The sequence below is a fragment of the Stigmatopora nigra genome, chromosome 1 (assembly GCF_051989575.1).
Source record: "Stigmatopora nigra isolate UIUO_SnigA chromosome 1, RoL_Snig_1.1, whole genome shotgun sequence".
NCBI lineage: Eukaryota > Metazoa > Chordata > Actinopteri > Syngnathiformes > Syngnathidae > Stigmatopora > Stigmatopora nigra.
Window position 1 is genome coordinate 2,076,824 of NC_135508.1, and position 24,677 is coordinate 2,101,500.

Here is a 24,677-nt window from a genome sequence, read left to right on the forward strand (position 1 = left end):
TATTACGGACATTTCTGGTCTACATAATCCGCAAAAAACGAGGGATTACTGCATTTTTTTCCCTCATCATTGAGTATTCTTTAGCTAGTACGCCTTATAGTCCCAAAAATATGTCCTCATGAACAGAAGCATCTGGTCTACGACGCCTTGAATTGAATTGAATATTTTTAAAGAAAAATGCCTCTCAAAAAAAGCTCCAATAACCAGTTTGTTACTTTTCGATTATTACGGACATTTCTGGTCTACATAATCCGCAAAAACGAGGGATTACTGCATTTTTTCCCTCTTCATTGAGTATTCTTTAGCTAGTACGCCTTATAGTCCCAAAAATATGTCCTCATGAACAGAAGCATCTGGTTTACGACGCCTTGAATTGAATTTATTCCACGAAGAGTACAAAACCTTGAAAGCATGGTGACCTCAATGAGCCCAACATGCTTACCCTTCAAATTCCATCAAAGCGCTTTCTATTTCACGCTGCCTGTTGAAGCCCGATTAGCATGACATTGGTGAAAACACAATGGTAATGTCTGTGAATAACATCACAGTCAGATTTGTTATTTTAATGGGGGTTTAAATGCGTGACCGTTTTGTCAGGGTACCCATCAGAATTTGGTTTAGCTTTTTTATTAGTGTGCCGTTATGGCTGATGAGATAGTGTTTTAATAACGTCTGGGCAATCAAAACAAGCTAGGAGGAATTACTCAGCGTTTTCTGATGATACCTTGAGAATTGTTAACAAAAAAAGTGCTTGAGTTTAATGTCTACATTCATAATTTGACTCTATCAACAATTTTGTTTACTCTCTTAAAAAGTGGATTTCATGTTATTGTGCACAGCAAAATTACAATTACCGTATTTTCACGACTATAAGGCGCACTTAAAAGTCTTACATTTTCTCCAAAATAAGACAGTGCGCCTTATAATCCAGTGCGCCTTATGTATGGAAAAAACTGAAAACCAACAACGTAAAACCACCACTGTCAGATATTTAAAAAAACACAAACGCCTGAACTGAAAGAATACTGTTAAATATGCAGATGCCATTTTAGTTTACAACACCTTCAATCATATAGCTCCTCCCCCACTCCACGATTTTATACCAAAAAATCCAAAACATCAACAATGGCTGGCTCTAGGGGTGACTGTAAAGTAGTGAGTGCTTCATACCTGGAAGTCAATTACCGTATTTTCACGACTATAAGGCGCACTTAAGTCTTCAATTTTCTCCAAATTAGACAGTGAGCCTTACAATACAGTGCGCCTTATAATACAGTGCGCCTTGTATTACAGTGCGCCTAATATATGGAAAAAAATGTCATTCATTGAGGGTGCGCCTTATAATGCGGTGCGCCTAATAGTCGTAAAAATACGGTAGTTTACCTATAATCTAATAAAGTGTGATTTATGGATGTGTGTGTGGTTATGTTAAGATTCTCACTTTATGTTTGTCAAAACTCTGCATCTTAGAGAGTTGAATTTTTTTATGGTGGTCAGAAATGGCTGTCACTATGTTCACCAATAGCTAATGTTGTTGTTTTTTAGGCTAGGGTTATCAAAAAAATGTTAATAACTATGTTATATGAACAAGTATCTATTTTCTCAGTTTTAATTTAACGTATAATGATTTTTAACATTTGTTTTTATATTTTCAATATGAGCATACAAGAATGAGAAGTCATACTAAGTATGTCAATTTTAATCTTTGATACAGCTATAAAGACGAAAGTTATAGGCCTTACCTTGAGGAATTTATACAAAAGGAAGGTAAACCAGCTATAAAGACGAAAGTTATAGGCCTTACCTTGAGGAATTTATACAAAAGGAAGGTAAACCAGTTGGTCAGCATTTTCTCAGCGACAGATTCCGTTCTAGTACACACAAAAAAAACATTAATACAAATATAGATGTCATAAGCAAAAAGACTGCTTATAAATGGTATTACAGTGTTCCCTCGCTACTTCACGCTTCAGCTATCGCGGACTTAGAGCTTTGAGGATTTTTTTCAGGAAAAAAAATATAAAAAATGTAAAGATATTAAGTTAAAATTATAAATTACATCATCTTACAAGAGGTGGAAACCAAATATTCAATAAGAATTAGTAATTGCATCAAAAAAGGCCAAAGAAATGGTCAATAACATGGTGAGAGTTCAGGAATGGCATTGATGATGTCATGGCTGTTTACAGGCCCAAAAAAAACAATATTCACAACTCCCAATAACGATGATTCTTACGTGCAAAAAAACTGCAGAAGATCCTCCATCCGGACTACTATGATGCTTTTGCTTGGTGGTGCTTTTGTGCACGTGTTATACGTTTCTTTAAGCATTTTTGAAGGGGCACGCCTACTTCGTGGAAATGCACTTATTGCGGGGGGTCCGGTACCCAATAACCGCGATAACCGAGGGAACACTGTAATTGCGAAAAGACGAAACGTCCTGTTTTTGTAAAGACTTTGGCTACAATTTTGCATGTGTCATCTTTAGTTTTGACCATTTCGTTTTGCCAAATGTTTTATTCTCACCACATTTTAAGTTAGAATCTTTGGGAGAGTTTTTCTTTGTTTTTCTCACCTCCTCAAAAGCAACTTGGGATGGTTTTTGTTCTCCAGATTTCTGTCAATCAAATCTGACAAAAGCTGCTTCAAGACTCCCGTGGCGTACTCCATCTCCCCCTGTAGGGCTGTCATGATCAGTGACGCCACATTTCCTCGGTCCCGCATTGAAAATGACCTGGAAATAGAGAGAGTGGGTTCAAATTTGCGTTTTTTTTCATTCCTTTATTCAAGAAATGTTTTATTTCCAACCACCATCAATGTGAACACTGTATTTTCACGACTATAAGGCGCACCGCATTATAAAGCACACCCTCAACGAATGACATTTTTCCATATATAAGGCGCACTGTATTATAAGGCGCACTGTCTATTTTGGAGAAAATTGAAGACTTTTAAGTGCGCCTTATAGTGGTGAAAATACGGTATTTGCTATTGACTTCCAGGTATGAAGCACTCACTCACTACTTCACAGTCACCTCTAAAGCCAGCCATTGTTGATGTTTTGGATTTTTTTGGTATAAAATCTTGCAGGGGGGGAGGAGATATGTGATGGAAGATTTTGTAAACTAAGATGGCATCTGCATATTTCACGGTATTGAGTATTCAGTTCAGGCGTTTGTGTTTTTTTTAATATCCGACAGTGGTGGTTTTTTGTTTTCGTTTTTTTCCCATATATAAGGTGCACTGGATTATAAGGCGCACTGTCTATTTTGGATTAAATTGAAGACTTTTAAGTGCGCCTTATAGTTGTGATAATATGGTAATTGCTACTGACTTCCAGGTATGAAGCACTCACTACTTTACAGTCACCTCTAGAGCCAGCCATTGTTGATGTTTCGGATTTTTTTGTATAAAATCTTGCAGTGGGGGAGGAGCTATATGATGGAAGATGCTGTAAACTAAGATGGCATCTGCATATTTCACAGTATTGAGCATTCAGTTCAGGCCTTTGTGTTTTTTTAATATCCGACAGTGGTGGTTTTTCGTTTTTGGTTTACTGTTTTTTCCATATATAAGGCGCATAGTCGTGAAAATACGGTAGTTTCAGACAAGAATGTGATGAACTATTGTTGACATATCTCCATTAAAACATTGAACGGGTCATTGATTGCATTTCAGTTCAACTTGACAAAATCTGTACAAGTCTTCCTTTCAAAGCAATAGAGTACCCTTTCAAAATAAGAGCATTATAATATAAAAAAACAGACCTTTGGGCTTCGAGAGTTCTTATGAAAGTCAGCAGGAAATGCTTCTTTGTTAGTAGTTGGCCAAACAACGTCAAAGCCTTTTCAACATTAGCCTGCACCTGAAAAAGAAGAACACGATTTACAACAAGAACAAAAAAAAAACACAAAAAATAACTTTAACATACATTTCCTGTCATTTCCATACCTGTCAATCAATAATTTTCTTTAAAGTGGACAGTGCTCCCAATCAGTCGGTGCGCCTTGTGTATGCACTAAATTCAAAATTCTGTAGATGTCACTGTATGGCGCTGATAGCTTGACTGTTTTGGGTACATTGCTTGCTGACACGCTATATTTATATAGTGAAAAGGGGTACTTGACTGATATCATGCTTAGAGTATGAATATTAGATATTAACGATAACGTTTTCATCTGCAAGTGTCCGAAACGATCCGGATTAGAGACGAAATGGGTAAAATTAGATCGTTTTTACACAAAAAAAACGTACTTAAAAAAATGCTCTTCAAAAAAGTTGGTATACGGACGGCATACACAATTTGAAATGATCAAAAAAATGTATGAAATTTGGAAAAAAATGTATATGTTGCCAGATATGCATTTGTCATGTCTCAAACAAAACGTGAAACTGACAAAACGAACCAAAAATTTTCATTTCGTTCATGAAATTGATGATTTCATAACATTCCAATGCTGGAGTTTAAAGAAAAGTCTTTTCTAAACATTGAAAAAAGAGGTTTCATTTTCTGTTAAAACATTTAGTTTTTAAGCACACATCGATGTCTTGTTGTGCTGCTGCTTTTTTTTGTCTACCGGAGAAACGATTTTAGATGACAATTTGACATAATTGCCTTTCTGGCATCACAGCATGGTCCTTTTCTGTTAGAAAATTGACAAGAAAAGAATCGTTTTTGCCAATGTCTGCCTACTCGTTGAAAATGAGACGCCAATTAAAAGTACTTGCAGGAAAAAATGTCAATTTATTTACCAAATCCTGCCATCAACCTAAAAAGTCATTTTTTGAATTTCTTTATTCTTTTTTATGTATTTTATGTTACGTAGTGGCATTAAAAAAAATAATACAATCTTAAACTAAATTTTTTTAAGAATTTTTTGGCTTTCACAGAACAGAATATTTTTTAATTAAATATCAGTAATCTGATTATAACAATTATTTATTTTTACCACACTTTACCCTCTATTATACTATAAGAAACTACATTTTCCAAAAAAGCAACAATGAAAAATCTCCTTAGCCCCATTTTTTCTGTCAAAAAAAACTTAAAATTTTAAAAATGCATCCATAGTCAGGAGTCCTTTCGTCCCTCCATCTTTTTGGTTCGTCGAGGCGTGACGTGATCGGATGTGTTTGTGTCAAAGATGGAGACACCCTGACTCGTTCCACTGGCCTCCCTCCACCTGTCACCACTCATGCAGAGCCCAAGAAACACCCTAAAGATGCCGATCTGTCAACGTTTGGCTCCGCCTCTTTCACTGTAGGCTTTCTTGGCCATGTTCTTATTTATTATTAAGTTCTTCACGTGTGGTTATCTTCTTTCAAACACAATTTCCACCTTTATCGTCACCCCCTTGGCACTAATTTCTCTCCCGCAATGTGTTATAACGAAGTGTTGAAACCTCCATATCAGTAAATAAAATGCTTGAGCATTATTAGAATTGGACGTGATATGGATTTTATTCATTCATTTTCTGAACCACTTATCCTGAGAAGGCTCACGGAGGGTGCTGGACGAATAAGTGTTGACCGCTGCTCTTTAAGTGATACATTGATCTTGGACACTTCAAGCATGTGTCGAAATTAAATGCAAGTATTTGGCATATTTTACGTTTATACTAAGTGATGTGTGTTTTATTCATTCATTTTCTGAACCACTTATCCTGAGATGGCTCACGGGGGGTGCTGGACGAACGATTGGTGTCCACTGCTCTTTAAATGATACATTGATCTTGGACACTTCAAACGTGTGTTGAAATTATATGCAAATATTTGGCATATTTTACGTTCATACTAAGTGATGTGTGTTTTATTCATTCATTTTCTGAACCGTTTATCCTGACAAGGGTCACAGGGTGTGCTGGATGAATGAGTGGTGACAGTTGCTCGTTAAGTGATACATTGATCATGGACACTTCAAACGTGTGTTGAAAGTATATAATAAAATTTGGCATATTTTACTATTATACTATGTGATGTGTGTTTTATTAATTCATTTTCTGAACCGCTTATCCTGAGAAGGCTCACGGGGGGTGCTGGAAGAACGAGTGGTGACCGCTACTCGTTAAGTGATACATTGATCTTGGACACTTCAAACTTGTGTGGAAATGATATGCTACAATTTGGCATATTTTACTATTATACTTTGTGATATGTTTTATTCATTTGTTCATCTTCTGAATCTCTTATCCTTACAAAGGGTCACATAGGGTGCTGGAGCGTATCCCAGCTAACTACGGGCACCAGCCAGGGGACACCTTAAAATAGTGGGCAGCCAATCGCAGGGAACAAAGGGACAAACAACCAATCACTCGTAGCTAGGGACAATTTAGAGTGTACAACCAGGTAGCTTAGCATATATGTTTTTCGGATGTGGGAGGAACCCAGAGAAAACCCACGCATCCCCGGAGAGAAAATGCAAAATTCAGACAGTAAGGACCCACCTGAAATTGAACCCAGAACTTTGAGGCCGATGTGCTAACTACCCAGCCGGCAGAGACAATGCTATTCCATGTGACATACTATACTACACGTAATGCAATTATTATGATTATTATCATAATGGGTCTGTGAAGGTTTCGTGTCCTTCAAATGCCGGAAATCGGTCTATCTACGTGTCTAGAGGATACGTGATTGACAGGAGCAAAGTAGGGTTTTCATCTCGCGTCAATCGTCAGCGTGTGAAACTGTTGTTAACAAAAGTACTGTCGGTTAGCGTGTTCAGCGGCCCTAGATTTTGCTTCCAATTCATGTTAGTGAGTGTTAGTTTGAAATTGATATGACAGTTTACTGACCCGTACCTCCATCTCCTTGAGCACAGGGTGGTCCTCAATGCCCGGGAATAACACCCTCATGGCATATGTCCGATAGTCCAAGAAGGGAATTCCGGCACCGTCTAATTCTTGCGTCAGCTCGTGGATGTCTGTCTGAAGTTCAGCAAATGCTTCAGGGAAAACAAAAACAAAAGAAATAGTAAAAGATTGATAGACAGTTAAATTTCGGAAGCAGGAAATCTATCAATTTAACAAAAGCAGTAAAGTGTGCTTAACATATATAGTGCTTAACATATATTGTGCTTAACATATATTGTGCTGAACATATATTGTGCTTAACATATATTGTGCTTAACATATATTGTGCTTAACATATTGTGCTTAACATATTTTGTGCTTAACATATATTGTGCTTAACATATATTGCGCTTAACATATATTGCGCTTAACATATATTGTGCTTAACATGTTTTGTGCGTAACATATATTGTGCTTAACATATATAGTGCTTAACATATATTGTGCTTAACGTATATTGTGCTTAACATATATTGTGCTTAACGTATGTTGTGCTCAGTGTATATTGTGCTTAACATATTTTGTGCTGAACATATTTTGTGCTTAACATACGTGGTGCTTAACATATGTGGTGCTTAACATATGTCGTGCTTAACATATATAGTACTTAACATATATAATGCTTAACATATTTTGTGCTTAACATGTATTGTGCTTAACATACATTGTGCTTAACATATTTAGTGCTTAACATATTTAGTGCTTAACATATATTGTGCTTAACATATATTGTGCTTAACAAATATTGTGCTTAACATATACTGTGCTTAACATATATGGTGCTTAACATATATGGTGCTTAACATATATTGTGCTTCACATATATTGTGCTTAATATATATTTTGCTTAACATATATTGCACTTAACATCTATTGCACTTAACATCTATTGCGCTTAACATATATTGTGCTTAACATATATTGCTTAACATATGTAGTGCTTAACACATGTAATGCTTAACACATGTAGTGGTTAACATATGTAGCGCTTAACATATGTAGTGCTTAACGTATATTGTGCTTGACATAAACTGTGCTTGACATATATTGTGCTTAACATATATTGTGCTTAACATATATCAAGCTTAACATATATTGTGATAAAATATATTGTGCTTAACATATATTGTTCTTAACTTATATTGTGCTTAACATATATTGTGCTTAACATATTTTGTGCTTAACATATATTGTGCTTAACATATATTGTGCTTAACAAATTTTGACTAACATATATTGTGCTTAAAATATATTGTGCCTAACATATATTTAGCTTAACATATATAGCACTTAACATATATTGCACGATTTACTTTAAAATGCAATTTATGCCTGCCTTTCTTATCGCTAATGTCTATTCATTGCACTTGTGTCTATTCAGATGCTACTTCACATGTTCAACCTAGACTTGTCTGCCTTTAATAATGGCTGGCGGATGATTGAACTACATGACCCCCGTCCCCCCCACGTGCTCCATCCCAAGTACACCTCTTTTATCTGCTTCTTCGCCCACACACACTTTAACATTTCTAAAGGACAGCTGGGAGAGCAGAAGGCAGCATGGGCTCTTTACGATGTGGGAACAAATGCACAACAAAATGTGTTGCTACCGTTACCCCATTTTTTCTATGAGTTTTTAAACACCTTTCCCTTAATAATAAACCATTCAATGTTAACTGTAACCAGAACAAAAGAAAACAAATTTTAGAGAGCTAATGGGAGCTGCCGATACGATAGTAGTTCACCACCAACTCCAAAATGTGGAGTGGAAAAATAATACAATGTAAAACATTTTTAATAGCCTAAAAAGCACTCTGGTGAGTAGTTAGTGCATCAGCCTCACTGTTCTGGGGTTGTGAGTTTGATCCCAGGTCGGTCCTCACTGTATGGGGTTTAGCATTTTCTTCCTGAGCTTGCGTGGGTTTTCTCCGTGTACTCTGGTTCCCGAAAAACATGCAGTCTCAGCTAATTGAGCACTAAATTGTTAAACTAGTTATTGGTTGTTTGTGTCCTTGTACCTTACGATTGGCTGCCCACAAATCCCCTCACCTGGTGCCCTAAGTAAGCTGGGATAGGCTCCAGCACCCCCTGCGACCATTGAGGATAAGTGGTTCAGAAGATAAATAAATGAAATAAAAACTAAATATAATAAAACTATAAATAAAACACATCACATTCAACACTAATCTATGCCAAATTAAAGCATATAATTGTGACACACGTTTGAAGTGTCCAAGATCAATGTATCACTTCATGAGCTACTGTGACTACCCGTTTAATAAAAGTATCACGCATCATATAATGTGTTGCATCTGCACACATTGCGCCATGTCGTGGTTGAAACCAGACATCCATTTGGCCCAATTATTATTACCGTATTTCCACGACTATAAGGCGCACTTAAGTCTTAAATTTTCTCCAAAATAGCCATTGCGCCTTATAATCCAGTGCGCCTTATAAATGGAAAAAACAGAAAACCAAAAACGAAAAACCACCACTGTCAGATATTAAAAAGAACACAAACGCCTGAACTGAAACAATACTGTGAAATATGCAGGTGCCATCTTAGTTTACAAAATCTTCCATCATATAGCTCCTCCCCCAATGCAAGATTTTCTACAAAAAAATCCCAAAAATCAACAATGGCTGGCTCTAGAGGTGACTGTAAAGTAGTGAGTGCTTCATACCTGGAAGTCAATAGAAATGACTGTATTTTCACCACTATAAGGCGCACTTAAGTCTTAAATTTTCTCCCAAATAGACAGTGCGCCTTAGAATACAGTGCGCCTTATATATGGAAAAAATGTCATTCATTGAGGGTGCCCCTTATAATGCGGTGCGCCTTATAGTCGTGAAAATACAGTATACTAATTATTTTTTTTAGTAAAGCTGCATTGTGTACAATACCTTCTTTACATTCCAAGGCCACTCTAGACTCCAAGTTGTCCATCTGCAGCTGAAGCCGTTTCAGGGTGCGATCAGCATCCCTAGATTTTCTCTTATAAGCTATCAGCACAGCAATGATGACCAATAAGAGCATTCCGCCACCACCGCCGATTCCAATAATGGCAGGCAGCGTCAGCAAACTATCCGAGTATATGTGAAGAGTACCAGGGGAGTACTCGAACCCGCCGGCTCGGATCTGAAAATACACAAATGGCATATTTAATGAGCAAGAATATCCACAAAAGTTTTAGCGACAGTTAAGCAATCTGAGGCATGTTGACAATACGCTTGGTCATGATAACAGAATACATTTTTCATTTCTCTTGATAGTCTATTACCGTATTTTCACGACTATAAGGTGCACCGCATTATAAGGTGCACTGCATTATAAGGTGCACTGTATTAAAGGCACACTGTGTTATAAGGCGCACCGTATAATAAGGCACACTGTATTATAAGGCACACTGTCTATTTTGGAAAAAATGTAAGACTTTTAAGTGCGTCTTATAGTCGTGAAAATACGGTAATTGCTATTGACTTCCAGGTATGAAGCACTCACTACTTTACAGTCACCTCTAGAGCCAGCCATTGTTGATGTTTTGGATTTTTTTTGTATAAAATCTTGCAGTGGGGGAGGAGCTATATGATGGAAGATTATGTAAACTAAGATGGCATCTGCATATTTAACAGTATTGTTTCAGTTCAGGCCTTTGTGTTTTTTTAATATCCAACAGTGGTGTTTTTTCTGTTTTTTCCATATATAAGCCGCACTGGATTATAAGGCGCACGGTCCATTTTGAAGAAAATTGAAGACTTAAGTGTGCCTTATAGTGGTGAAAATATTGACTGCCAGGTATGAAGCACTCACTCACTACTTTATAGTCACCTCTAGAGCCAGCCATTGTTGAGGTTTTGGATTTTTTAGTATAAAATCTTGCAGTGAGGGAGGAGCTATATGATGGAAGATTTTGAAAACTTAGTTGCTATCTGCATATTTAACAGTATTGTTTCAGTTCAGGCGTTTGTGTTTTTTTAATATCCGACAGTGGTGGTTTTTCGTTTTTGGATTTCTGTTTTTTTCATATATAAGGCAGACTGGATTATAAGGCGCACTGTCTATTTTGGAGAAAATTTAAGACTTTTAAGTGCGCCTTATAGTCGTGAAAATACGGTATATGTAAAACGAAAATAAACACTTGGCTCGGTTTATCTTACAGCGGCAGATGGTTAGTTGGCGGTCTAAAGAGATCGAAACTTGGTGGCCTGATGAAAGAAGTTGTTTAACCCAATTTCAACTGGAGGAATCATCAAATTTTGATCTCCTCTCTAGTCAATACTGAAGCACATCGATGACAGGCGCATGCTAGGGGTGCCTTAGATCACCTCAATTACTGTGAACACTTTTTGTGAGGGCGGATTTGATTTTTTTTTTGCCTGCAGGGTAAACGCTTAGAGCTGTGGAAGATGAAGATCTCTCAAGTTGACTTTCTCAACTTGGGTCACGAGCTCTGGTCTGGAGGATGCAAAGAATTACAAATACTTTATTTAACGATGTTGATGATGGAACATAAAACTGCTCTTTAAAAAAGTTAAAAAAACGAGAAGTTTCGAGAAAGTATCTTTGATATTTGTAGTGGAAATATATATCCGGTTATTTATTTTCATTCAATGAATGGCACATTTTAATTTGTTCCATATATAAGGCGCACTGGATTATAAGGCGCCCTGTCTATTTTGGAGAAAAATCTAAGACTTAAGTGCGCCTTATAGTCGTGAAAATACAGTACTTTATTTTTTTTAGGATTTTTGTTTTTATTCTGCGTGGAGGCCACTATTGGTTGAAGTACTATTATTTATTCAATCTATTTTTTTGCATTTATCAGTTTCAGTACAGATTTTGTTGTTTTCCAGCCTTATTCTGTTTCAAACTTGAGCTAAATACCTTATTTTCCATATGTAAGGCGCATCACGTTATAAGGCGCATCGCATTATAAGGCGCACCCTCAATGAATGGCACATTGTATTTTTTCCCATATATAAGGCGCACTGGATTATAAGGCGCCCTGTCTATTTTGAAGAAAATTTAAGACTTTTAAGTGTGCTTTATAGTAGTGAAAATACAGTAAATTTTTTTTAGGTTTTTTTTGTTTTTATGCTGCGTGGAGGCCACTATTGGTTGAAGTACTATTGTTTATTCAATATATTTTTTTGCATTTATCAGTGTCAGTACAGATTTTGTTGTTTTCCAGCCTTATTCTATTTCAAATTTGACTATAGAAGCTAAATACCGTATTTTCCATATATAAGGCGCACCACATTATAAGGCGCACCCTCAATGAATGGCACATTTTATTTTTTCCCATATATAAGGCACACTGGATTATAAGGCGCACCCTCAATGAATGGCACATTGTAATTTTTTCCATATAACGCGCACTGGATTATAAGGCGCCCTGTCTATTTTGGAGAAAAATCTAAGACTAGTGCGCCTTATAGTCATGAAAATACAGTACGTTTTTGTTTTTATTCTGCGTGGACCCCACTATTGGTTGAAGTACTATTGTTTATTTTGTTGTTTTCCAGCCTTATTCTATTTCAAACTTGACTGTAGAAGCTAAATACCATATTTTCCATATATAAGGCTCACCACATTATAAGGCGCATCACATTATAAGGCGCACCCTCAATGAATGGCATATTTTACATTTTTTTCCATATATAAGGCGCACTGGATTATAAGGCGCCCTGACTATTTTAGAGAAAATTTAAGACTTTAAGTGCGCCTTATAGTCGTGAAAATACGGTAATCAAACAGAGCAATTAGCAACATTGAAATATCTCCCTGAGCAGCCATGGCAATTAAGAAAAGTGAATCAGATGTTTTTTTAGTGTGTATATTTTTTCTTTTAGCGCTCAGTAAGTACATTTGCATAAGAACAGTTTATCTCAGTAAATAAAAAAATACCCAATACGGAATAGCATCAAATCAAGCAATCCACAAGGGGGGTTGATACCCGACTCAAATGAATAATGATTATTCACTTTGAAGTACTTCTAAGTGAACTTTGGTGCCTGATTAGAAGAAAAAGAATCAAATATGTACATACGGAGTAGAGTTGTGTGCGTATAAATCATATTTGTGCCAAGAGAGACGTTTAGAAAAAGCTTGTATGAATGTTAGTAGACAGTAAATTGAAAAAAAATAAAGTAAGACTAAAACTAATAAACAGACCCCCGGCATTAGGAGCAAAGTATTTTAACGCAAAGCAGCTCAAACTGTCAAGGGCATATTAAATATACATGCGTCATGGAGCTTTTATTCTGTTAATAAATGCGGAATATTTGACAGAAATGAAGTGATTAAGGCAAAGTGCACTTTCTAATCATTTAGACTAGTGTCATATAACAACTAAATCCATTAACAGTAGTTCTATATTCTAAAATATCTGTATTTTTCTGCAAATGTTTATATTTATTTAATGTATTATTTATTTATATATGTGTTTGTAACAAAAAAATGATAACTTAATTAAGGATACGACATACATATACTAAAACACAATTTTTCCACTTTTATTTATATATATTTATATATATATATATATATATATATATATATATATATATATATATATATATATATATATATATATATATATATATATATATATATATATATATATATATATTTGTAAGAAAAAATGATAACTTAATCAAGGGTATGGCTTATATATTCACATTTTTTTAAATTTTTCACTTATATGTATATATATTTAATAATTATTTATTTATATGTATATTTGGAACAAAAAAAGATAACTTAATCAAGGATATGACTTACATATACTAAAAACACCATCTTTTTAAAATTATATTTATATTCATTAATTCATGATTTATTTATATACATCTTTGTAAGAAAAAAATGATAACTTAATCAAGGGTACGGCTTATATACTCTAAAAACACCATATTTTTCCACTTATATTTATATCTAATTAATTATTTATTTATTTATATATATATTTGTAACTAAAAAAAATGATAACTTAATCAAGGATATGACTTACATATACTAAAAACACACCCTATTTTTTTAAGTTATATTTATATTCAATTAATTAATGATTTATTTATATATATCTGTAAGAAATCATGATAACTTAGTGAAGGGTACGGCTTATACTAAAAACACCATATTTTTCCATTTATATTCAATTAATCATTTATATATATATATATATATATATATATATATATATATATATATATATATATATATATATATATATATATATATATATATATATATATATATATATATATATATATATATATATATATATATATATATATATATATATATATATATATATATTTGTAACGAAAAAATTATAATTTAATCTAACACTATTCTTGACTTATATTTATATTCAATTAATTAATTATTTATATATAATTGTAAGAAAAAAAATAATCTTAATCAAGCGTACGGCTTATATTTTCTAAAACACTATTTTTTTTCCATGATGTAATAACGCCATGATGTCATAACGCCATGATGTCATAACGTCATGATGTCATAACGCCATGATGTCATAACGCCATAACACGGTCATTTCTTTCAAAATAGAGAAAAGATAAACAGATAAAACGCGAAACAAAATAAATTTTACTTACATTAACTTATATTAACCTCATGTATTGTCTGCCTGTCCTCCTTGGACTTGTGTGGCTTTTCTTTGGGTGTTCAAATTCCCTCCCACATCCCATAAAACATGCAAGGCACGCTGATTGAACACTAAATTGTACCGGAATATCAATTTGTCCTTGTTCCTTGCGACTGATTGGCAATTCAAGGTGTTCCCTGCCTACTATCCATAGTCAGGGGCTCCAGCACCCCTCGACTATTTGAGGATAAGTGATACGGAAGCTTAAGTGTGTCATGTTTGCGGATATGTATGCCTGATGTGTCCCTTTTGGCTCCTCTTGCCTTATTTGACCCTTGTAATTTGTCATCAACCCACTACTGCAGGGGTGGCCAACCCGCGGCTCGCGAGCCGCATGCGGCTCTTTGCCCGGTTTCATGCGGCTCTTACGTCCATATCAAAGTTTGTATTTGTGTTTTATTTTTTTTTGCGTGTGCGCTTCGCTTGAGTTCAATACGGTATTTTCGTCCAATGCGCATGTGCTTGGGATGAAAATACCTCAAAGTTTCCCAGTAGGAGCAAGGTCATTTGAGTAAACGTTTTTAACAGAGTGGGAGAGCTCCCGTGAACCAGAAGCGACAATGAACGGCGTCGCGCACACAAAAAGTATCCCAAAGATCGAGCGTCGGCTGAAAAAGCCACACCCCCTGCGAGGCAGACCAAGGCGAGAGTGCTCAGCCGGGAGCAGCCAATAGGAGAGCGAGGTGTACACCCACGTGGTGGGCGCGCTAGTTCGCCCACCACGTGGGTGTACACCTCGCTCTCCTATTGGCTGCTCCCGGCTGAGCACTCTCGCCTTGGTCTGCCTCGCATGAACATTGTGTGTGCACTGTCTCACACAGACAAACTCTCAGTTCAACCAAGTCCACAAACAAAAATATAATAATTTACAATAGCGTTTTTCTTTTTCTATGCATGTTACTTAGTGGGACTTCTGTCATAAAACCAGCGCCTATTTTTGCGCAACATTCGCTCCTTGTGAGCTGTCATTTATTATGAATGGCTTTTAACTAGCGAAAAGCCATTCATAATAAATGACAGCTCACAAGGAGCGAATGTTGCGCAAAAATAGGCGCTGGTTTTATGACAGAAGTCCCACTAAGTAACATGCATAGAAAAAGAAAAACGCTATTGTAAATTATTATATTTTTGTTTGTGGACTTGGTTGAACTGAGAGTTTGTCTGTGTGAGACAGTGCACACACAATGTTCATTGTTGATAATGACTGGCCTGTGCTGTTAGTACTGTAGGAGTCAATTTATGTCATTACTATGCTGGTGTGTGACATTTACAATAAATCTGTGTGATGTGGCTCTTTGCGGTAACACAGTAAAAAATGTGGCTCTTTGCGGTAACACGGTAAAAAATGTGGCTCTTGGTCTCTGACTGGTTGGCCACCCCTGCACTACTGTGTATTTAAACCCCGTGTTTTGTGGAATTATTGTTTCCTGTTTCTGTAAGTAACTTTTCCCTCTTTGTTAGAGTGTCTCTCCCCTGTTTAGTTGTTATTTTGTTAACTTTGTTCCAGTTTTGAGTATCTGCATGGTATTTTTTCACTAAAATCATAATTTGTGCTTTAGCACTACTCTAGTTTTTCTGCTTCCCGCCCCTAGGTTCCATTTTTCTTCGAACATTGAATGTTTCTTTTGTCTTTTTTGCATCTTTTTGCCAAAATTCAGGAGGCGCCTCCACAAAAGGTGTTAAAATAATAAAAAAACGTGGGATACAAAAATGAAACTTGTACTAAGTGAAGTTAGCATCAACTCCAACAACACTAGCAGACATATTGTCATTTATCAAAGCTAGCACGGATTCTTATTATCTATTAACAGCACTCGACAACAATTTTTCTTCAGATGATGACGAGTCTCGCCAGTACAGGGATCTCCAGAAACATGGTGACACATTTTAAACATCAACCTCTATTTTTACTCATGTGACAGACCCAAGAACTGAATGAAGAACTAAAAAAGCTGTAGGCCAAAACAACAAACGCGTTTCTTGGAAAAACTCGAGGGAGGCGAACAGCTGCCAACACACAGCTGAGCATCAGAAGGGAAACACAAATGTACACAAATGTACACACAAGTACACACAATGCAGGTCCCATACTTTACTATACACCCACATAAGCTGTCTAAGTCTGGACACCCATTGGGGTCCTCAGCATGTAGGTCATTGTACATGGAGAATATCTTTTAGCAACAGCTGCGTCACTCTATGATATATAATATGCAAAACATACATAAATATGCATTGGGTATGTATGTGTTTTGAAGTAGTTTAAAAAAAAAGCTATTCTGAGATATATCGTGATACAGAAATACCTTGAGATACAAGCTTAAGGCGTTCCAGGACAAAGTTCGTATGTTGATTTACTTATATCTCAAATCAACTATCCGCATAGACATGAACTAAATAGAAATTATATTGTGATACAGAAATACCTTGAGATACAAGCTTAATGCGTTCGTATGTCGATTTACATAGATGAACTAAATACAAATTATATTGTTAGATAGAAATACCTTGAGATACAAGCTAAATGCGTTCCAGGACCAGGTTCGCATGTCGATTTACTCATATCTCAAATCAACTTTTCACATAGACATGAACTAAATACAAATTATATCGTTAGATAGAAATACCTTGAGATACAAAAGCTTAATGCGTTCCAGGACTAAGCTCGTATGTCGATTTACTCATATCTCAAATCAACTTTTCACGTAGACATGAAATAAATACAAATTATATCGTGATACAGAAATACCTTGAGATACAAAAGCTTAATGCGTTCCAGGACTAAGTTCGTGTGTTCATTTACTCATATCTCAAATCAACTATTCACATAGACATGAACTAAATAGAAATTATATTGTGATACAGGAATACCTTGAGATACAAGCTTAATGTGTTCGTATGTCGATTTACTCATATCTCAAATCAACTTTTCACATAGTCATGAACTAAATACAAAATATATCGTTATAGAGAAATACCTTGAGATACAAAAGCTTATGCGTTCCAGGACTAAGTTCGTATGTCGATTTACTCATATATCAAGTCAACTTTTCACATAGACATGAACTAAATACAAATTATATCGTTAGATAGAAATACCTTGAGATACAAGCTGAATGCGTTCCAGGACTAAGTTCGTATGTCGATTTACTCATATCTCAAATCAACTTTTCACAGGGACATGAAATAAATACAAATTATATCGTGATACAGAAATACCTTGAGATACAAAAGCTTAATGCGTTCCAGGACTAAGTTCGTATGTTGATTTACTTATATCTCAAATCAACTATCCACATAGACATGAACTAAATAGAAATTATATTGTGATACGGAAATACCTTGAGATACAAGCTTAATGTGTTCGTATGTCGATTTACTCATATCTCAAATCAACTTTTCATATAGATATGAACTAAATACAAATTATATTGTTAGATAGAAATACCTTGAGATACAAGCTGAATGCGTTCCAGGACCAGGTTCGCATGTCGATTTACTCATATCTCAAATCAACTTTTCACATAGACATGAACTAAATACAAATTATATCGTTAGATAGAAATACCTTGAGATACAAAAGCTTAATGCGTTCAAGGACTAAGCTCGTATGTCGATTTACTCATATCTCAAATCAATTTTTCACGTAGACATGAACTAAATACAAAATATATCGTTAGATAAAAATACCTTGAGATACAAGCTTAATGCGTTCCGGGACTAAGTTTGTGTGTCGATTTACTCATATCTCAAATCAAATTTTTATATAGACATGAACTAAATACAAATTATATTGTTAGATAGAAATACCTTGAGATACAAGCTTAATGCATTCCGGGACTAAGTTTGTGTGTCGATTTACTCATATCTCAAATCAAATTTTTACATAGACATGAACTAAATAGAAATTATATCGTGATACCGAAATACCTTGAGGTACAAGCTTAATGCGTTCCAGGACCAGGTTCATATGTCGATTTACTCATATCTCAAATCAAATTTTCACGTTGACATGAACTAAATACAAATTATATCGTTAGATAGAAATACCTTGAGATACAAGATGAATGCGTTCCAGGACCAAGTTTGTATGTCGATTTACTCATATCTCAAATAAATTGTTAACAGACATGAACTAACTACAAATTAATTCAGGGCGGCCCGGTGGTGCTAGTGGGTAGCGCGTCGGCCTCATAGATCTAGGGTCCTGGAAAGGACTCCAGCACCCCCAGTGACCCTAATGAGGATAGAGCGGTTCAGAAAATGACCAAAAAAGTGTCCTTTTGGTTAGCCGGGTCAGTCATGTGTACACCACTCATGTTTTTTTATTATTTCGTGCTGAATATCAATTGTCATTATACGCTATACGTGGGCTCGTATCTCAAGGCAAATATTTCCCTTTTTCCTCATATCTCAAATTTCTTGTATATTAGGAAACTCGTATGTCAGAGTATTACTGTATTACATTGAAGGATTCTCAAAGTGATTCAAAATCGATTTGAATCGATTTTTACGCTTGTGTTATTGGTGTAAATAAATAATGGATGGCTGCAATTGCACTTGCATCCACTAGTTGTCAGCAGTCAGCAACTATGCCAAATATGAAGTAATTGGGACGCAATTGGGACTCATTTTCTAGCTCAATTCCCGATCAAATTCAACCAAAAATACATGAATTCAAATGGACAATAATACCCAAACAAAAACAAGTGTTCTACCTCGCTTGAATAAGTTATTTTGGTATTCTGTAGTAGTTTAAACACTTGGAATGCTCAAGCTAAATGTTTTGACCTGCCATTTTTTTTAAAGAAGAGCAGCTGTTTATTTGGATAATAAAAAAAATACATTGCGTACTTAGAAATTCATCAAGAAATTGTTACATGTACGGATTTTAAAAGAAGTTTTTGAGTTTTGCACCTTGCAGCTGATTGGTTGATGCCATTGAGAGCTATCATGTTGAATTAAATGGATGCGACATCATTGGATTTGGAGGCATATTGGCTGTCGCTAGCAGGGAACAAATGTCAAAAAGATATAGCGAGGCCATTTTGAAAGGACTGGCCGATAAGTTGAAAAGGAGGCATTTTTTTGGAGGCTTTTGAGCGGGTGTTCCGGCACAAACACACACATTTCCAAATATATATTCCGAGCTGTCTCCTCTGCCTGTGGTTTGACCTTCTTTAATGCAAGATGTGATGATTTTTAAAAGTCTGTTACAGTCAAAGTCAATCACATATGGACATCTTTAGTCCGATAGCAGTTTGGAATGTGGTTGTAGCGATAGTTGATTTTTGTATGCGAGTTCGGTTCGCGTCACCTGAGACGATTTTTGGGGGATTTGACGAAAATGAGTCTCGATTTAGAAGCTAAAAAATGTATTAAGGGGAGAAAAATTGAAAAATATTTTTGTGTCCAAATTTGAACAATGCTAGCTAACATTAGCGCCATTTAAGGTCATTAGCAGAATTTTATTTTTTGACTCGTAGTACATAGAAAAGTTGCAAACAAATTGCGTTAAAATAATTGGTTCTTGTAAATACTTAAAGTATTAAAAAAGAGCTCTCATGATTATGATTTTCTTATGATGACTTATATGCTTTCTTAGTTATAATAAGTTTAGTTCAATAATGTAAAATGAATATATTGCACAGATGATATTGTTTATTTTTTTGCAATGTACTTATTGTATTTTTATTTTATATAAAAAATAATTTAATGTGATTATTTGTGGCCAATTTTTGTATTTATTATTATTTTATTATTACTATTTTTATTATTATTATATTATTACTATTATTATTTTATTACTATTATTTTTATTGTATTATTACTATTATTTTTATTGTTACTATTATTATTATTTTCTATTACTATTATTATTTTATAATGACTATTATTATTAGTTTATTATTACTATTATCATTATTATTATTTATTTATTTATTTTAGTTTTAGATTGCCGCTGGAACTTTCTCCTTCAAGGTTTGTCTCAATATTGTCAATATAAATATGTACTATATTAATTAATATTTTTTTGCAAAATACTTCAGGATTATTTTTCTTATTTTTAGCCCTCAACTCTTTCACAGCCAATGACAGCTAGCGGTTGTAAATTCCAACATATGCCATCCAATTTGATTAATTCATTCATTTTCTGTTCACAGCAGCTCGCAAAGTGATGTATTGATCTTGGACACTTCAAACATGTGTCACATGTTTGTAAATTCCAACATATACCATCCAATGAGGTTCATTCTTTCATTTTCTATTCACAGCAGCTCGCAAAGTGATGCGTTGATCTTGTACACTTCAAACATGTCGCAATGATACACTTTAATTTGGCATAGATTAGTGTTGGATTTGATAAGTTATTTTTTATATTATTCATTCATTCTGACATTCTTTTTTAAGAAGAGCAGCTGTTTATTTGGGTAAAAAAAATACATTGCGTACTTAGACATTCATCAAGAAATTGTTGCATATAAGGATTTTAAAAGAAGTTTTTCAGTGTTGCACCTTGCAGCTGATTGGTCATTCATCCGGTCATTCATTCGGTCATTCATTCGTTTATTCATTCATTCGGCCATTCATTCGGTCATTCATTCGTTCATTCATTCGTTCATTCATTCATTCGTCCGTTCATTCGTTCATTAATTCATTCGTTTATCCGGTCATTCATCCAGTCATTCATCCGGTCATTCATCCGCTCATTCATCCGCTCATTCACCCGGTCATTCACCCGCTCATTCATTTGGTCATTCATTCATTTGGTCATTCATTCATCCATTCATCCATTCATCCATTCATCCATCCATTCAACCATTCATCCATCCATTCATCCATTCATCCATCCATTCATCCATTCATTCCATCATCCATTTATCCATTCATTCATCCCTTCATTCATTCCACCATCCCTTCATTCATTCATCATCTGAACCGCTTATCTTCAAGGGCCGCAAAGGGTGCCGGAGCCTACCCCACCTGACTTCTGGCATTAGGCAAGAGATACCGTTAATTGTTAGCCAGCCAAATTGCTCGTATTTCGTAGCACTCGTATGTCAAAGCATTATACTTTACTTAAGTTATACAAGTAAGTGACATTGACATTATTCACACGGCGCTGGGGATTGAGGGGAAAAAATAGCTGCCCTGATTTGTGACAGAACTTTTGTCCAAAAGGCTCTTGAAGACTTGAACGTGTGAGTGCAGTGATTTCACCGTCACGTCATGCCAGTTTAATAAACCCCCCTGAAAAGCATTTCTTTATAAAAGAACATATTCCATATTATAAATCTCTATGATTCCCATTTCTCTTCTGATCAAAGACCCTTCACCGAGCGAGATGGTTGTTATTTGTGCATTTTTTGAGTTATTTTTCATCCTTTTCTGCAGTCAACAAATTCTACAAGAAACTTGTCTGATGCTGAGAACAACATGAGAAATATAGAATAAAAATATACATCCAAAAAGTACAACTTTTTGCAATATTTTCACGTAATGGCAGTGTTATGTAGTCTTTCCAATTACAATTTGTAAAAAGAACAATACCAGAATGATTCAAAGGCAATGTTTACGTGCAATTGTGTGAATTTTATATGTATACATTTCTAACCTTAGTATACAAAGCTACTCCTCCACTGCAAGATTTTATACAAAAAAATCTGACACATCAACAATGGCTGGCTCTAGAGGTGACTGTGTAGTTCCCTTAAAAATACTGCATTTAGCCATGCCTCACATAGCAGGTAGCGTTGGAAATCGGGTCCAGTCTTTTTATGAGGGTAAAAAAACCTACTTTTTAAAAATATTTTTTGGGGGAATTAATCAGTTAAGTCAAATTAATAATCTACAAGTATAATGTTAAAAATTAGAGACTATTTTGACACTAAAAAAGGTAAATGTTTGACAAATTATAACTAAAATATCTCAATGCATTTTTTAGCTGAATTTTGTCATAAGTTAAAGTCATTGAAATCGTCATTTTATATGATTTTAATTTTGCGATAACTCGATTCAAATTGGGTAAACAAAGTTTATTCGTCATGTAATGTAAGGTTAAGTCATTGAAATATGTTTTGTCTTTGTCACATGGCAATTTCGTCTAATTTATGCGCATATAAGCCTTACCCTTGATTCACTCATCATTTTTTTAGTTACAAATCCGACTTATATGTGAGAAAATATGATATTATTTCCAAGACCGTAAAGTTGCACTAACCGTGACTTTATGTTGTCCAGTGAGATTAGGCCACTCGCACAGTAGTTGGCTTTCCGACAGGGTGAGGACGCAGGGTGTTTCACCGATAAGGACCGTGTAGTTCAGACGACTGTTGCCCGGGGCTGCTGGGATCAGGTTACGACCCTAAACCCAGGTGAGGAAACAAGACGGAAGGAAAAATTCAATTCATTCATTTTGTACACTGCAGGAATATTTTTTTCATTCATTTTCTGAACTACTTATCCTCACAACTGTTGCGGGAGGTGCTGGAGTTTGTTCTACTACAAACACCAAGGCATTGATCTTGGACACTTCAAACTTGTGTTGAAATTATATGCTAGAATTTGGCATATTTTAGTACTATTATACTATGTGGTTTGTTTTAGTCATTTGGTCATCTTCTGAACCTATTATCCTTATAAAGGGTTACATGGGGTGCTGGAGCCTATCCCAGCCAACTAAAATAAAATAAAAAACTGACTACATATAAAAAATAATAAAAAAAATACTGACCACAAAAATAAATAAATAAATAAAGGGTCAGATGGGGTGCTGGAGCCTATCCCGGCCAACTAAAATTAAAAAAAACGGACCACATAAAAAATAATTTAAAAATACTGACCACATAAAAATAATAATAATCAAGGGTTACATGGGGTGCTGGAGCCTATCCCAGACAACTAAAATAAATAAAAAAACTGACCACATAAAAAAATATATATAAATAAAATAATGACAACACACAAAAATAATGAAATAAATAATAAAAACTGACCATAAAAAAAATTAAAAAAATCCTGACCACATAAAAAAATTAAAATAAATAAATAAAGGGTCACACGGGGTGCTGGAGCCTATCCCAGCTAACTAAAATAAAAAACTGACCACATATAAAAGAAAATTAGAAAACTGACCACATATAATAAATAATTAAAAAAAAACTGACCATATAAAAAATAATATAAAATATAAACATGATTTTTAAAAAAAGGGTCACTTGGGGTGCTGGAGTTTACCCCAGCCAACTGAAATAAAAAAAACTGCCGACATATAAAAATGTAAAAAAAAAACTGACCACATATAAAAAAAAATTAGAAAACTGACCACATATAATAAATAATTTTAAAAAAACTGACCATATAAAAAATAATATAAAATATAAACATTATTTTTAAAAAAAAGGGTCACTTGGGGTGCTGGAGTTTACCCGAGCCAACTGAAATAAAAAAAAAAAAAACTGCCGACATATAGAAATGTAAAAAAAAATGACCACATATAAAAAATTATTTAAAAAAAAAACATACTTTTTGCTCAAATTATCAAATTAGGCGAGACAAATTTCAATCACTCCATCATAGCAAAATAATTGATTTTTTTTGTTCAAAACACAAATTATGTGATGGTAGGAGTGAAATGAGTAGAAATAAATCGCCCTCAAAAATGTTTGGTCACATAGCTTTAGTAAAAAAATAAATAAAAACAATAGTCTGGAAAAAGAACTGAAGAAATAATGTGTAGAACTCAAGCGAAGTATGCGAGGGGTGATGGCTTTTGCGTCTCCTGTTGCTTTAACAGTGGGACACAAAAACACACTCGGCGTTCTAATCCCATTGTCTCGGCAGGAGTGCATAATTCACTCCGAACCAACCTCGGAAACATTCTGCACTTCACTGTAAGAAAGCGTGTGACATAGTCACACCCGCCAAAATAAAACATTTATGCCTAATTTTATACCCTGCACATTCATAACGTCTAAAAAAAAATGCAGAAATCCGGAATAATTTATTATTCCTTGCTGTTTATTTAATGTTTTAACAATGAAAGACATATTGTTATCACAATTTCCTTCTAAAAATGGATGAATTAGAGTCAGATGTTTGAATGACTCTTTAAAATGACTCTAAAGTAGAAGAGTCAGATTTTTGAACG

At 34.8% G+C, this 24,677-nt stretch overlaps 1 protein-coding gene across 1 annotated transcript in view; it reads right to left on the reverse strand.

The window, feature by feature from the left end:
- Positions 1 to 24,677, reverse strand: part of LOC144196622 (plexin-A1-like) — a 247,589-nt gene that overhangs the window by 20,843 nt on the left and 202,069 nt on the right. The window contains exons 19-24 of the mRNA XM_077716977.1: positions 22,749 to 22,892; positions 9,759 to 9,993; positions 6,795 to 6,943; positions 3,768 to 3,865; positions 2,576 to 2,734; positions 1,805 to 1,871 (exon numbers count right to left, since the gene is read on the reverse strand). Of these exons, the coding sequence (XP_077573103.1) occupies positions 1,805 to 1,871; positions 2,576 to 2,734; positions 3,768 to 3,865; positions 6,795 to 6,943; positions 9,759 to 9,993; positions 22,749 to 22,892 (852 nt within the window). The remainder of the gene's footprint in view (positions 1 to 1,804; positions 1,872 to 2,575; positions 2,735 to 3,767; positions 3,866 to 6,794; positions 6,944 to 9,758; positions 9,994 to 22,748; positions 22,893 to 24,677) is intronic.